The sequence below is a fragment of the Sebastes umbrosus genome, chromosome 12 (assembly GCF_015220745.1).
Source record: "Sebastes umbrosus isolate fSebUmb1 chromosome 12, fSebUmb1.pri, whole genome shotgun sequence".
In the NCBI taxonomy this organism is placed as follows: Eukaryota; Metazoa; Chordata; class Actinopteri; order Perciformes; family Sebastidae; genus Sebastes; species Sebastes umbrosus.
Window position 1 is genome coordinate 20,718,990 of NC_051280.1, and position 16,033 is coordinate 20,735,022.

The 16,033-nt window shown below is 38.1% G+C and overlaps 2 protein-coding genes across 6 annotated transcripts; one reads left to right on the plus strand and one right to left on the minus strand.

Annotated features, from left to right (window-relative positions):
• The first annotated feature begins 1,014 nt into the window (after positions 1 to 1,014).
• On the plus strand, positions 1,015 to 6,932 carry ndufa13 (NADH:ubiquinone oxidoreductase subunit A13). Its single transcript, XM_037788676.1, has 5 exons — positions 1,015 to 1,209; positions 5,172 to 5,250; positions 5,358 to 5,429; positions 5,546 to 5,615; positions 6,685 to 6,932. Exons 1-5 carry the CDS (start codon positions 1,116 to 1,118, stop codon positions 6,802 to 6,804), a joined length of 435 nt encoding a protein of 144 aa, XP_037644604.1. The 5' UTR covers positions 1,015 to 1,115; the 3' UTR covers positions 6,805 to 6,932.
• Positions 6,933 to 7,811: 879 nt separating this feature from the next.
• LOC119499378 (cold-inducible RNA-binding protein A-like) lies at positions 7,812 to 13,621 on the minus strand. 5 transcript variants are annotated; one of them, XR_005209383.1, is made up of 8 exons: positions 13,475 to 13,621; positions 12,659 to 12,765; positions 12,410 to 12,516; positions 11,291 to 11,429; positions 11,042 to 11,198; positions 10,901 to 10,959; positions 8,246 to 8,337; positions 7,812 to 8,162 (listed from the first exon to the last, which is right to left on the minus strand). XR_005209383.1 is itself a non-coding variant. In XM_037788673.1 (7 exons), exons 2-7 carry the CDS (start codon positions 12,756 to 12,758, stop codon positions 10,356 to 10,358), a joined length of 564 nt encoding a protein of 187 aa, XP_037644601.1. In that variant the 5' UTR covers positions 12,759 to 12,765; positions 13,475 to 13,619; the 3' UTR covers positions 9,431 to 10,355. The 5 variants fall into 5 exon arrangements, 4 of the variants coding, with proteins under 4 accessions (XP_037644601.1, XP_037644600.1, XP_037644602.1 ...); XM_037788673.1 differs by lacking the exons at positions 7,812 to 8,162; positions 8,246 to 8,337 and adding an exon at positions 9,431 to 10,369 and having other exon boundaries at positions 11,303 to 11,429; positions 13,475 to 13,619; XM_037788672.1 differs by lacking the exons at positions 7,812 to 8,162; positions 8,246 to 8,337 and adding an exon at positions 9,431 to 10,369 and having other exon boundaries at positions 13,475 to 13,619.
• Positions 13,622 to 16,033: the final 2,412 nt, after the last annotated feature.

A 16,033-nucleotide genomic window follows, 5' to 3' on the forward strand; every position in this document is an offset into this window, starting at 1 on the left:
TTGTTGAATCTATTCTCTAGCATTCAGTATTGCGTCTTTACAAATTTCAACTAGTGAAGTGATGTGTAAAGAGGTTATCAGATCAGTGTGTGTCCAAAGCAAATGAAGGCCCGAAGTCGAAGAGAAACTGAAGTAAATGGAATGCAAGCAAGAAGGAAGGAATGTATCATAAAGGCGGATCAGATAACAGTTGGGGAGTGAGGTGAAAACAGGAAAGACAGGTTGGTGAGATCACAGATGAAACAAAACTAAAAGTGAAAATACAAGACTGCATATAAGTTTTTGGTCATTACAGCATGTAAACATGTTCTAGTAGAAACACAAAATACATGTATGAACCTGAAAATGAGCACAATATGGGACCTTTAATACAGTATTTATTATGACTCATCCCCCCTCGGCACAACACAAAGCGACTGGGTCAGTCCTTCATGCTGGTAGCCATCAGGCTCCACAACCAAGGCTCACTGCCATATGAGAACCATGAGGACTTTAAGAACTTTAAACATGCACTATCTGCAACCATCTTGGACTCTAACCACTGGCGCACTTTACACTATATACCACTTTATAGACTGCACATATGTACATATTACATTTATTTATTGTACACACTACATTTATTTATTGACAGACTGTACACACTATGTTCACCCATTCACTCTGTATCTTTTATATCTCCATTATTGCTTTTATAATTTTTGTATACCTTTACCTCTCCTGTGTTTTACTCTGTTTGCTGATGTTGCTGCTTTGACACCTGAATTTCCACAAAGGTTCATCTTATCTTACCTTATCTTATCTTATCTTATCTTATCTTATCTTACCTTATCTTATCTTATCTTATCTTATCTTATCTTATCTTATCTTATCTTGACTGGAAGCTAAGAAGTACAAAATAAAAACAATAGCTGCGGTATTCTTGATATTAAGTTTGTATTAAATTTAGTAAACTGATAAGAAGAAAGGTGGTATGGTTTATAATAAACTGTATAACAGTTGTCCTCCAGACACGTGGGGGCGCTCGAGAGCCTCTGAAGCTCATTGCAGCACGACAGAGGAAGTGTCATCCAGTGACGTCAGCAGCGTGTTTGTGGACAGCAGGCTGGAGGAAGATGGCGGGCTCCAAGGTGAAGCAGGACATGCCTCCTCCGGGAGGATATGCTTCCTTTGATTACAAGAGAAACCTGCCGAAACGAGGACTCTCGGGTACTTACATCACATACACAGTTAGTGGAATATACAGATGCACACAGGAGCTGTTAAGTAACACAACAGAACACATGATATCTGCTGCTAACTAGAACAGCAGCTAAAGCTAACAGCTGAGCCTCAGTTACACTGATGTAGTTACTGAAATACAAGTGTTACAGCTGTTGGATGCTCCTCAGTTGATGCCTGTTATATGAGGGAACAATACATGTTGTTTGTCCTATAATATGATTAATGTAGTAAATTGATTAATGTGATTAAAGAAGTAAAAGTTATGGAAAAGGGAACTCACTAAATGAGGAATATGGAGGATGTTTATGAGAAGAGATGGAGTCTGACAGAAGGAAACATATAGTAACATGGGTTAACACCATGCACATGTAGATTGGTTTGGAGGTGACCTGATGTGAAGGAGGATGCATGTGTGTGCCCATGTAAATGATATTACTATAGATTTCCTTTTTATTTTCTATTAACTTATTTGTTGATTTATTTATTATTACTCTCTTATTTTTGTATTATTATTGGTGTTTTTTTTTTTTTTTTTAAAGGGACTATTTGTAACTTTCAGAATTGCTTGTTAACAGCGACATCTGTGGCCGTTAAGTCCACGAAAATCAGCGTCGGGCTCGCGCTTGCTCACTCTAAATATACCTGAACGAGCATCGCTCAAAACAGTGAGGCGACACACGTCAGCTAAAACCACAATATCACTCTATATTTCACCTGCTTGGCAGTAATGTTAGCTGACCAGACGAAGGTCTCTCCATGAATCACTGCTGATCCTAGTGTTCGTTATCGTCTCCCGACTGCGCCCGCGGGGAGACACCGGAGCTTTGGTCGAAGGCGATAACGTTTCTCGCTGCGGAGCCCCGTCACTTCACAAGACACGGGAAACCTCTGTTCCTCTGGAGGAGCTGCAGCATTTATTTTCTGCACAAACATCCACTGTACATTCACTAGATATTCTCAGAGCTAAACTAAGAGAGTGTTCCAATCTGCGTACTTCTGTACTTACACTTACTACTTTGAGTACGGCAAAATGCAGTGCACTCAAAGTACCCGGATGTTGTACTCAAAACGGTCAAATCGTTGAGTGTGGAACGCTGGACACTTTCCACACTCAACTGTCGCCATCTTGGCTACGTAGCGGAAGGGGCGGAGCCACGACCACTATTCAAACATACGTAGATAACAGAATAAAACAATACAATTCGTAAACATACCAGTGCATTTTCAGCCAACAGGAGGACACATCGTAGGCGACGACGTTGGAAACGTAATTTCCACTCTGCTTCGGTCAAATGTTGCGATCGTCATTTCCGGTCAGTGCGCCGCAGAGTATTCGATTTGAGACGACCCTACCCCGTTGAAATTTACGCACTGCTCAAGTGAGTACAGAGTGCACTACATTGAAGTGTACTTCTGGAAGTACGTGGATTGGAACACACTCTGACTTTCCTGCAGTGTGGAGTGAGCGCGCATGCTCGTCTAGAGGCGGAGCGAGAACGCAAGAACGCGCGCGCTGTGTGAGTGAAGGCAAGCAGACAGAGGAGCAGTGACTCCGGCCACACGCAAGCCGCGCATATGCGAACGCGCATGGGATCCCGACCCGGTACATTTATACGCTTAAAAAGTTACAAACAGTCCCTTTAACTCTATTCTTTCTTTTTGTCATTATTATAATCGTTATTTCTTTTCTTGGTTTTGTTGTGGTTTTGAATGTTGGGGTTGTTTTCTCTAGTGTATTTGATGGGTTTGTCTGTAAAGCTCATCTACTTAAAAGTTGGTTTATAAACTGCTGTAGTAACGAACAGTGGGTTGCATATATGAAAACAGCCTTGAAAAAATAAAGTATATAAAAAAAATATATACATATGATTAATGTAATATGAAAGTTTGTAACATTGTTTGGGGCTAAAGATCGTGCTAATTATTAATGACATGATAACTTCTTGCTAACTAACTAACACCTGGATCAATGATGTTGTTCTAAAAAGGGAAATGACCTTGATGTTTGATATAATGCACTTCATCCCACAGCTTTAGTAAACATATACAGTTTAGCTGCTGTGTGAAAAATCTTGAGACCAACCTCTATTAAACTAAATGCACCTGAAATGGTGTTCCACTTAAATCTGCCCCCCCCCCATCAGATTCTGTGCTAGTGCTAAGCCATAAAAGGAACTAATCTTTCCACAGTCTCTTGCAAGTCAATAATTACACAGATTTGTAAGAGTAGAACAGAGTTCATGCTTGAGGCTTTCTACATGTAAGTTTTGAAACAGCAAATCCTCACACGTGAGAAGCTGTAACCCATTGGATGCATTGCTTTATTCACAACCAGTAACATATTGGTTGAACGTCATTAATAGGGTGACCAGATCCCCAAAAAACAAATGTGGGATACGTTACTACGGCTGAGAAGTAGTCTACAATTTTGATATAATGTCTATCTAACCTTAAAAATAAACATCTCTATGCTTTGCCTGAATGCATCCATAGATCGGCACATCTCTTTTTGAGCTGCACGTTTCTTGTGAGACTCACATGAACTGTGTGAAATTGAAAAATCTAAATTTTTCCGTTGGGGAAAGACGGTGACAGGTCAACCTGCACTTGACCCACGTGTGCACAGTTTGACAGCAAACACAGCCCCGTGATGATGACAGCCTTCCCTGCTTTCTTCACAGCCATTGGATAAAAAACAGATTTTTTTTTTTTTAAAAAAGCATCTGTCCTGCAGTGGTTTGTCTTTTGAAAAACTAGAGACAATGAAAATGAGGGACATCGTCTTAATATGCGGGACATGGGATAGAAACGCTGTGCAGTCCATCGTAAAGCGGGACACCTGGTCACCCTAGTTAATGTCATTAACTTTCATCGAATGGATTATTTTGTTTTGGCACATTATAATTACACCTCAACTGGTGCAACAGGTTCAGGCAGTGTAAATAGATAGGTGCGTAGGAGACCTGCACTGCCAGACAAATAAAATGAAACAAGCTGCGAGGACAATATCACGGCAGCCATTTTCACATTTCACTTGCCGGTTAAACACAGGAGGAAATGATCACATTAATTATGGTCCCATTCAATTTAGTGTCACAGCCATTCCACTGAGCTAGCATGCACAATACCAGGGCCTCGGCCTCTGAAATGGAACCGGGCCTTAACTGATGCTATTAATTACACCTGTGTTTACCCTGCAGTGACATGTCAAGATGGCTTCTGTGAAAAGGGCCTCGTCCACTCTTCCATTTGTAGGAGCTCATCATCCGTATACTCTGGCTCAAATAAATACGGGCGTCCATTGAAAGCCACAATCATCTAAATATTCAGCCATGACATTGAAAATCTTTTAAATAACAGCTACACAACAAACCTCCCAACTCTCACTCACGTTGTCACCTCTCACGAGATTTCAAAATGGACTTCTCCTCTCCTCCTTCTCTGTAGGGTTCTTTCCATAATGTTGTCAGACACTAATTATAACAATCTGAGCCTGTCAGTGGCAAAAACGAGCACTTTTAGTGGACGTAACATTACGTTGACAGTGCGCAATTGCCCTTGCAGCCCGGCGGCTGCAGTGCTCTCGATCAATACTGGACCAAATATAGGATCCAGGTTGAAATGTACAGAGTAATGTATGGTGTATAATCAGGTGTGGCAAACCGGTTTGACATGAAGGTAAGATACAGTTGGCAGTATCTTGATGCCTTGTGGTAGTGTAAGCCGCTGTTCTTAAAGACACAGCTTCGCAGCCAATATTCATTTATACTATCTTTGTGACATCAGAGAGAAAACTTTAGAAAGTACAACCTATTCTTTTTTCTCTTTTATTAATGTTGGTACACTGAAACTTGATAAGATTTAACACAAAACCCAACATTAACCATCAGTGGTAAAATACAATGTTTCCTTAAAAAGCTGTCACTAATCCGTTCTTTAATCAACAGGATATAGCATGTTCGGCATCGGCATTGGCGTCATGGTGTTTGGCTACTGGAGGCTTTTTGGCTGGAACAGAGAGAGGAGGTAGGATCATTCTTGCGATTATACTTTAGGTTACAAATGTTGGTCAAAGTCTGTATCATATTTCACAGTCAGGTTGGAACTAGTGATGACGTGTTTGTGCATTGCAGGCGCTTGCAGATTGAGGAGCTGGAAGCCAGGGTAGCTCTGATGCCCCTGTTGCAGGCAGAGCAAGACCGAAGGTGACAACAACAACAAAACAAATCTCACACACACACAAACCTGTGTAGTTTTTTAACATATGGTTACTCCCTTCATGCTAGTCTTTATGTAACAGCTGAATTTCCCGTCTGGCCAGGTCCCTACGGATGCTGAGGGAAAATCTAGAAGAGGAGGCGATTGTCATGAAGGACGTTCCTGGTTGGAAGGTAAAGAATTGCCGTGATTTCTCTTTGTTGTGAATACACTTTAACATCAACAACATCACAGACTTGACCTTTATTTTACCAGGATATTTTCCCATTGAGATTCAAAATCTCTTTTGCAAAGGAGTCCTTGGCCAAGACAGCAACATAAAATGTTTCACTTAAAAGAACAGACTTAAAACACATTACATCAATGAATTAGCAGTTTTCAGTAACAAGACGTGCATTTAGTGTTCTAACAGCCCTCAATCCTGTTTTTATAGTCTTCCATGCTTATAAAATGACTCTGTAGCTCACACCGTCAAGATGACAGTGCAAATTCTTGTAATTATCTATTTTACACTACATTTTTCACTATATAGCCGGCTAACATTACTGTAGTTGTGGATGTATTGTTGGCACAATTTAGAAGCGGCTAATTAAGTTGCATGCAGTGAGGGGCACATGCACTAAATTGTGTAGCTGCTTTGTTCATAATTTTTACTTTTTGCGTTTTTAAAATGCACAAACTTTATTTTTGTGTGGAATTAAAATAATAATTTTGAGCAAATAAAAATGCATTAAAAACACTGATTCTAATACAGTTAATTTGTGACCAACTTATATAAGAGGTTCCAATGACCCATGCATCTGGTTAACAATAATAGTAAGCTTTATTGTTTAAGAACGTTCCATACATTGCAGCAACTCATTTTAATGTACTAGTGAATATTTGCAACCGATGTTGAAAAACAAGACAGATGCCAAAAAGAATGCATGAACATCTGCAGATTTTTGATAACCTAAACCTATATATTTTGAAATACTCATTTTTCGCCATCAATATAATCTGTTTATTTGTCCATGAATGTCTATTGTAACTATATAAAACAATGGTTACATACTGAAGATGCCTGGCAGTTTGAAATACCAATAATACCAATAATACATGAACTCAGTAGCACTGTGATCTTATTTTCTATTTAATTTATTGGGAGTAATAATCCAAGTTGATAACTATCAGATGGAGATGCAGGTTAACATCGGTGTCTTTGTATTGATAAGAACTGTGTGTCCGTTAACACTCATGCAGGTCGGAGAGAGCGTGTTCCACACAGACCGCTGGGTCTCCCCTCTGTCCGAGGAGCTGTTCAACCTCCGGCCCCGCGAAGAGCTTTTGCACAAGCGTTTCGGCTTCTTGTGGTACGTGTGAGCGCCACCGAAGACGCAACGCCGTCCCGAGCTCCACCGCCTTCCACCGCCAGCACCACGTGGACCTGAGCCCTCGCTCAATTCAGCTTGTAAATGTTCAATATTAAAGTATCTTTTTTCTGTACCTCATCCTGGTTTACCTGTTGAAATTGTTTTTTTTTACCTCCCAGTGGTTGAACACACATTTACTGTAACTTTGAGGTAGTTGTACTTTACTTGAGTTACATTTTATGCTATATTACTTCACTTCACATATGAAGCAAATATTGAACTTCTTACATTTAATTTAGAGTTTGGTCACTAGTTACTTTTCAGGTACACACATCTCACGCATATGAGCTTAAAATGTATTGTATGCATTTTTATTAAGCTACACAAAAGTATATAAAGTTGGTAAAATAAGCTCCACCATAAAAAGCTACATTAAAATGCTGCTTACACATGCATCAGGAATAATGATGCAATAATATCAATTACATATATCACATTGAAAGGTGCCGTTCACAATGAGTACTTATGATACATGAAAAGCTTGCAAACTTTAATATGTTTGCATTGCATTAGTACGTTTACTTTGAGGATCTAACCTAATAAGGAAGTAAACCTGTTTATGGGTGTTGCCCCAAAATGCTCCCACTTTGCATCATCAAACACTTTGTAAGTCTCCCCAAAATCTAGTAAGCACACTAAAGCCTCGGAACACCCAAACAGGTGTTTCACCTCTGCCCACGTTGAAGATCTGCCAGAGCGTGACAGGAGTTTATTGTGACATAAATCATCTACCAATAGGAATGATAAACGTGTTACATTGTCCTAGCCCTGTACAAGTTGAACAGAGGACACTCATGCGGATGTAAACTAGTCTTAACACGTCCACACCGACCTGAGCAGAGGCCTAATTAGTCAGAATGACTGACAACCTATCTGGGTGTTCTTAGGCTTTTAAAATGTACATTAACTCCAGTAAAATACATTAGCAGTTATAAAAAGACAAGAAAGAGTTTGACATTTATGATTGCCACAATTTTATTTTGGAAATTGCAATACAAAAAGATCAGCAGAATAGTGCTTAAGTGTCATAATTAAATGAATTAGCATTAGCAACGGTCTTAAATGTAGGCCCACTGCCACCTTTTTACATTCGACGAGTCATGTTCAGGCACTAGGGCTTACAGCTCTGTGAGCTGTTCTCTTGGACTTTTCAGTAGCAGCCATTACATTTAAACAATGCATCTTTCCAGGTCAGCTAATGTTTGATATTCACAAAAGGCCACACGATCTCTTAGTTGGCCCGATCCCGGCCGGTACCTCCCATGGAGCCACCGCTTACAGCTGCACCACCGCTGCTGCACGTTGGACCTGAAAGGCAGTAAGAGATCACAATCAGCCAGGCATATTTTAGTAACACCAATCTGTTTTACAATAATTACACAAGAATTTACCCGATAACTGGATCTGCGTCCATCACTGCCATGTAAAGCTGGATACTTCAGCTGCGAGTAGATTCATTGAAGCCTCGGACAGGCAGTTCACTCTAAAGAGAAAGATCAAGAGTTGGATTAAGCCTGGCAGTTAACATTTGACACAAGTCAAGTCACAATATAACTGCATGCAGCCCTATTAGAGTCTGAAACTCACCACTTATTCATATGCAAGGGTACAACGAAAAACTGAATACAGTCTAGACACCTTAGACGTCAATTAGGACTGCTGTGGGACATTACTGGAGCAAATTTGAGGACTAGTGCAGTGAACAGAAGTGGACTGAGCACAATACTACCCATGACTTAAGAGGCCAATGCTTTTTTTTGGTGGACTCGGGGGAGGTGGAGGACTACAATCCAGAGGAGCATCACAGAAACATTTTCTCAATGGACTTTTCCAATCAGGGGGTGGGGGTGGGGGGGAGAGGCCATGGCATGTTGTAGGCGAACATCTGAAGCAGAGGACTAAAAACAACGACTAACTTGAAGGTATTCATGGAAACAATGAGAACTGAGTTTGAAGGATGTGAGCAAAGCAAAAGTAGATTTTTACCTCACGTGCATTGGCCTACTTTCTCCACATATGACCTAGGCAAGAGAGCAGCTTTCATCTCTGAGGAGCACTTGTTGGAAGGCGCAACACTTCACTCTCCAAGGACTTGTAGGTTTTTGAAGTAGCTGACCGCTTGAACGTAATGAAGGATTAACATGACCAGACACCAGCTTGTTTTTCCCATGTGCCACTTTTAGGGGTTTATTCCTCAAGCCTCACTAGAGGTTTGATGTCCATACACTATAAAGTTGCCTAACACATTTGGCAAATTGATGGTTTTTAGACGTGTACAGGTTGCACTGGGCCAAAAACCATCTTTAATTGTTTTTGGAAAATACTAGGCGACCAGACGGCAGCTTTTCGGACTGGAAGTGGACTTTAAAAAATAAATAAAAAAAGACACCAAATTACAGTTTATCCCATTGTTTTAAGATAATTTAGAGTTGACTGCCAATTTATAAATTGCCCTCCAAATGTGTAATTTCAATGCGTTGAGCAGTTGACTTTCTCACGCAGCATTACAGTAACATGAGATTACAGCTCACAGCTATTCCCCCATGCGGTAGTTTTGAAAGGCAAAAGAATCAAGATTATTTTCCACAGTCTGTTTAATAGGCTCCATGAAGCCAAACTGACAAAGAAAAAAAAATGTTGATCATACAAAGAACATAAAGTACAAAACTGTTCCCGGTTGAGATATTACTTTGGGGAAACGAAGTTACATTTTTCGATCACTTAAACAAGATTAGTCCATTTTACAGCACATTTAAAATGCAGATGTTGAGCAGAGCACAGAAGATACCTTGGACAGACTGTAGCATGCTGCAATTTGCAACTTCATGAACGGCCGGCCACTTCGGTTGTGTAGTTCACCAGTCTGAAAGGAATTCACTCTTTTTGGGAAATTGAACACACAGGAGCCTCAGCTAGACTAAGTTTTTTTTAATAGTAAAAGGAATTTAGCATAAAATCCCCCAAAAGTCTGTTTTAAGAGTAATTGGATTTCTTTCCTCACTCAGTTTAAAACCTGGCAAGAGGTAGGTCAGCCACAGAGACTGAGAGGGGAAGTAAGTAAAGGAAAAAAATACAAGCCCATCGGATATTTCAATATAAAAAAACAAAAAACTAAATAAGGAATCAAAAATCAGGTAACACTTTACGTGCTGGACAAAAAGTCTACAGCGATGGTAGTGGCCATGTGGAGAGCCGATGATCGGTCCCCAAATTGGGACTTACAGTACTAATCAGATTACACAGATGCCTTTTAGTTAACAAACGACCTTTGAGGAATAAAGATGCCCAATCAAGCAAGGTAAGAGTCTTGAACTGTAATTCGTAACATGGTTTGTTAAGGAATGACCAAAACTCATGGCTACATTTTTTTTTTTTAAGATGCTTGAGCTACTACAACAGAACTACAAAACTAAGGTCAGCAATAACACGTGGACATTTTTCTTGAGGAGCGCATCTTTGAAATACAGCCAGCCAAGTGATGATCTTGAATCAGGGAGATGTTTACTCGTTTGCAGCTGAGGATAAGAAGTGGGCACACAGGTAAAGACACTGAAAGTTCCAACACTGGAGTTTCACAATATCCCCTCAACCCACCAGACAGTCCATAAACCCTCCCTCAGTTTTTCAGCTCCATCCGCCGAGATACGAGTCAGAATGAGTAACATTTGTGTTTCAAATTGTTTGCCAGCCTCTTTATCAGAGTGGGACTGTGGAAGGGGGGGCTAGCAAAATTTGATAACCGCATAGAGGCATCAAGCTGGGCTCAGGTACAAAACTGAGGGACATACATTATACAAGTCTTCATATGTTGGGGCTGTAAGGTTTTAATTTTGATTAAATGTTTTTCTGACGCATAGTGCGATTGTATTAATCAGTCGAGCACAGATAAAATATGTTCATATGTATAACTCAATGAGTGTAATGCTCTGGTATATCCACTAAACTGTAAATAATTAAAGAGTTAATTTAATGTTTTAAAATTTGAAAAATGACAGCCCCAACATAAGTCTACATACACAGTACAAATACACATCATATATGCTTACCATAGCTGTCGTACTGATCGCGGTAGGACTGATTGCGGTCATTGTAACTGCCCTGCCCCCTGGAAATGAGGCAAACAAGATTTAGTAAAATTGCATTAAATTTTGGGCGAGCAACTTTGTCAGAGTATCAGATTGTCTTACCTATTATCTCTGTATCCGCCGCCGCCACCACCACCTCCGCCGCTGTATCCTCCGCTCCTGTATTGGCTGCCACCAGCAAACCTCCCTTCAGAATGGTAGCTTCTATCGCCATAACTTCTATCGCTGTATGATGGCCTGTCTCCGTTGTATCCACCACCTAGAATCACAGACCATTATTAACCAAAGGGCATGCAGCATGACAAGCCAAAAGGGCTTATTTTGGTTAATAGACAGACAGCTAGTGTCCACCTCTCGAATAACCTCGTCCACCTCTCCCACGCCCGCCGCCAAATCCTCCACCTCTTGATCCTCTTGGGGTTGTAAATCCTCCCCTGGAGCGTCCTCCTTTTCCTGCTTCATCCACACGAATAGACCGTCCATCCAGAGTCTGCAACACAAAGACCGACATTGTGAATAATAATAATAATAATAAAGTAAATATCTGATATATCTGCCAAAGGCTATACATTTGTTAAATAATAAAGATCAACACCTCAATGTGCATAGACAAGCATATAGCAAATGCTCAGGAAAAGGATCAATATTCTAAAAACATTTTGTTGATAATATGGCTTTAATCTTGTTTTTCTTCATTATATAGAGTATCTCAAATGAGAAATACACATTAATGTGCATAGACAAGCATATAGCAAGTGATCAGGCAAAGGATCAATATTCTAATTTTTGTTAATATGGCTTTAATCTTGTTTTTCTTCATTATATAGAGTATCTCAAATGAGAAATACACATTATTGTGCATAAACAAGTGTTGGGCAAAAGGTTAAAATTAAGAAAATGAAAAATAATAAATGTGAACATGGTAGTTAATAGGGTGATATTGTTTTTCTTCATAATATAGTTACTCAAATGAGAGGCACATTATTGTGCATAGATAAGTGTGTTGGGCAAAAGGTTAAAATTAAGGTTAATAAATTTAGAAAATGAAAAATAATAAATGTGAACATGGTAGTTAATAGGGTGATATTGTTTTTCTTCATAATATAGTTACTCAAATGAGAAATGCACATTATTGTGCATAGACAAGTGTGTTGGGCAAAAGGTTAAAATTAAGGCTAATAATTTTGGAAAAGTACAAAAAAAAAAAAAAAAAAGTAGTTAATAGGGTAATATTGTTTTTCTTCATAATATAGTTACTCAAATGAGAAATGCACATTAATGTGCATAATCAAGCATATAGCAAGTGATCAAGAATAATTAATAATATGGCTTTAATCTTGTTTTTCTTCATAATATAGAGTTACTCAATGAGGAATGCACATTGTTGTGCATAAACAAGCGTTTTGGGCAAAATGTAAATAATTTAGGAAATTAACAAAATATAAAATAACCGTGTAATGTTGTTTTTACCTTCCCGTTCATGGCATCCAGTGCGTCTTTAGCATCTTCTGCATTGTCGTATTTCACAAAGCCGAAACCACGAGATTTCCCCGTCTCTTTGTCTCTGATCACATCCACTGATGGAGGGAGGAGGGAAAAGAAAAAAAACACGTTTTTAAAATAAAATCTCCATCGTCGAAAGAAATGATGCTTTAAACCAACATATAAATGATTCATATCAAAAGAATATAAAGTTAAAAAGCTTGGATTGGATTTTACCTTTTTCGATGGTTCCATATTTGCCGAAGGCCGCAGCGAGACTGTCCTCGTTGGTTTCGAAGCTCAGACCTCCGATGAACAATTTACCTTCGTCCGACATGTTGGAACTAACACAAAAACACACGTGTTTACACCAATCTGTTAAAACAAACCTCTTTTATAACCTTTTATTAAATAAATACCACGAACAAAAAGTAGGTCAGCGGCCATCACATCATGCGTAATAAAAAAAAAATCCCGCTAAAGCTTTAATTCCTCTCCTTTTAGGAGTTAAATAACCAAATAAATCCGGTTAACCTAAAATAAATAACACGCATTGTGTTTAAAATCAATCAGTGCTATTGTTCGTCGCTAACGGCTGGGCTAGTTGCTATGAGCTCGTTGCTAGGCCTCGAGGCCTATAAACGTGGTGACCGTTAGTTAGCGGTTAGCGGATTAGGTTGCTATCATTTCTCTTTTCGGCGCCATTTTGTAGCAGCGGGCTCATCATGCGCCTCACTTTTGTTTCGCTGAACCGACATCACAACGAAGGAGAGGATGCCATGTTAGCTCGATTACATCACTATTCTGATTAATAAATACGGTTAATACAGTTTCCCACATTCCCACCGCACCAAAACAGCAACACAAGCAATATATACAAATAAAATACTAACATCGTATTTTTTATTTTTTTTTAAAAAACGTAGCATTAAATATCTAAATCCATAATAAATGTTAAGCATTCCTAGTAAATGCAGATGTATGTAAACATGTGTTATGTTAAAGATACCAGTTGAAGATGGTTGAAAATGAGCGGTGAAATGTTAAGATTACCTTTCTGAATCGCAGGAGCAGAGAGGCTGATGAGCGGAGCTGCAGGTCGGAGTGAGAGAGGAGAAGAGGAGCGCTCCGCTTTTACACGCTCTGCGCGATGACGTCTTCTTCTCATGCGCCTATTGGACGTCAACGGCACAACACGGCGGCTCCAGAGCGCCACCTGTTGACGGGACCCGGATGGTGGTGGAACGTTATGGTAACGGTCCAGCTCTCCAGCTCCAGGGCATGTTTTTTTACTTACAAGAAGCACTCTGAATAGCATGTGCGTGTGTTTGATATGGCATTTCAACAAATAAGATACATTTTATAATGATAATAATATTTTATTTTATTTAAAACTGTTTCAACTCCTTTTCCCTCACTTAAAAAACAAAAAACAAATCTAGATATAAGATATATATTCCTTTGCAGTGTATAGCAGCAAAGGGGGTAGTGCAGAAACATGAAGCATCAGTAAAAACTAAAAGCAAGATACAACACAGTAAAAAAAAGAAAAAAATTTACTGAATATATACATTATTGACAGCAAACTCACAATGTGTGTTTGATATGGCTTTTCAACAAATAAGCTACATTTCATTAATGATAATAATATTTTATTTAATTTAAAATTGTTTCTACTCCTTTTCCCTCACTTAAAAAACAAAAAACAAATCTAGATATAAGATATATATTCCTTTGCAGTGTATAGCAGCAAAGGGGGTAGTGCAGAAACATGAAGCATCAGTAAAAACAAAAAGCAAGATACAACACAGTAAAAAAAAGAAAAAAAATTACTGAATATATACATTATTGACAGCAAACTCACAATGTGTGTTTGATATGGCTTTTCAACAAATAAGCTACATTTTATTAATGATAATGTTATTTTATTTAATTTAAAACTGTTTCTACTCCTTTTCCCTCACTTAAAAAAAATCCTACAAATCTAGATATAAGATATATATTCCTTTGCAGTGTATAGCAGCAAAGGGGGTAGTGCAGAAACATGAAGCATCAGTAAAAACTAAAAGCAAGATTCTATTAATGATAATAATATTTTATTTTATTTAAAACTGTTTCAACTCCTTTTCCCTCACTTAAAAAACAAATCTAGATATAAGATATATATTCCTTTGCAGTGTATAGCAGCAAAGGGGGTAGTGCAGAAACATGAAGCATCAGTAAAAACTAAAAGCAAGATTCTATTAATGATAATAATATTTAATTTCATTTAAAACTGTATCTACTCCTTTTCCCTTACTTAAAAAAAATCCTACAAATCTAGATATAAGATATATGTTCCTTTGCAGTGTATAGCAGCAAAGGGGGTAGTGCAGAAACATGAAGCATCAGTAAAAACTAAAAGCAAGATTCTATTAATGATAATAATATTTTATTTTATTTAAAACTGTTTCTACTCCTTTTCCCTCACTTAAAAAACAAATCTAGATATAAGATATATATTCCTTTGCAGTGTATAGCAGCAAAGGGGGTAGTGCAGAAACATGAAGCATCAGTAAAAACTAAAAGCAAGATACAACACAGTAAAAAAAAAGAAAAAAATGTACTGAATATATACATTATTGACAGCAAACTCACAATGTGTGTTTGATATGGCTTTTCAACAAATAAGCTACATTTTTATTAATGATAGTAATATTTAATTTTATTTAAAACTGTTTCTACTCCTTTTCCCTCACTGAAAAAAAATCCTACAAATCTATATATATATAAGATAAGATAAGACATTCTTTTGCAGTGTATAACAGCAAGTAGTTTTAGTAGTATTTAAGTTTAAGATTTAAGTATTTTACTAGTATTAGTACTATGTTAGTATCATTATTTTTAACTTTCAAGATGTTTCAAAACGTCCTGTATTGTGTTGTTAATTGTACTACTCTACAAGCCTCTACAATTGCCCCTCGGGGACAAATAAAGTGATTTGAATTTAATTGAATTGAAAGGGGATAGTGCAGAAACGAGAAGCATCAGTAAAAACAAAAAGCAAGATTTAATTAATGATAATAATATTTAATTTAATTTAAAACTGTATCTACTACTTTTCCCTCACTGAAAAAAAAATCCTACAAATCTATATATAAGAAAAGATAAGATATTTCTTTGCACAAAAAAATAGGAACAATATAAACAACTGGAAATATTTTAAATAGGAACAATATATACAGTATTGACAATAAACTCCTTCTCCCTCACTGAAAACAAATCCTACAAATCTAGATATGCAAACATAATTTTTTTTCAAAAGTAACTACTGGGCACCAAATGTCTCCTTCAATTAAATGCCCAGTATCTGTATGTGGGCTGGAGGCTTTAAGTTTATATTCATATTACTGTTATTCTGTATTTTTACATTTTGCTGCTTTGGCAACATTGTTTCTGAAACTTTCATGCTAATAAAGCCCCATTGGATTTGAATTTGAAAAGACATAGAGCTAAAAGCCGGTCTCCTGAGGTGCAGGCGTTGGTGTAGAGTGTGAAGAGCAGTTCATATTCATCCTGAGTACAGGTGATGGGCCTGGCAGGGGGTGAAACTCGTTGTGTGATGATGGAATC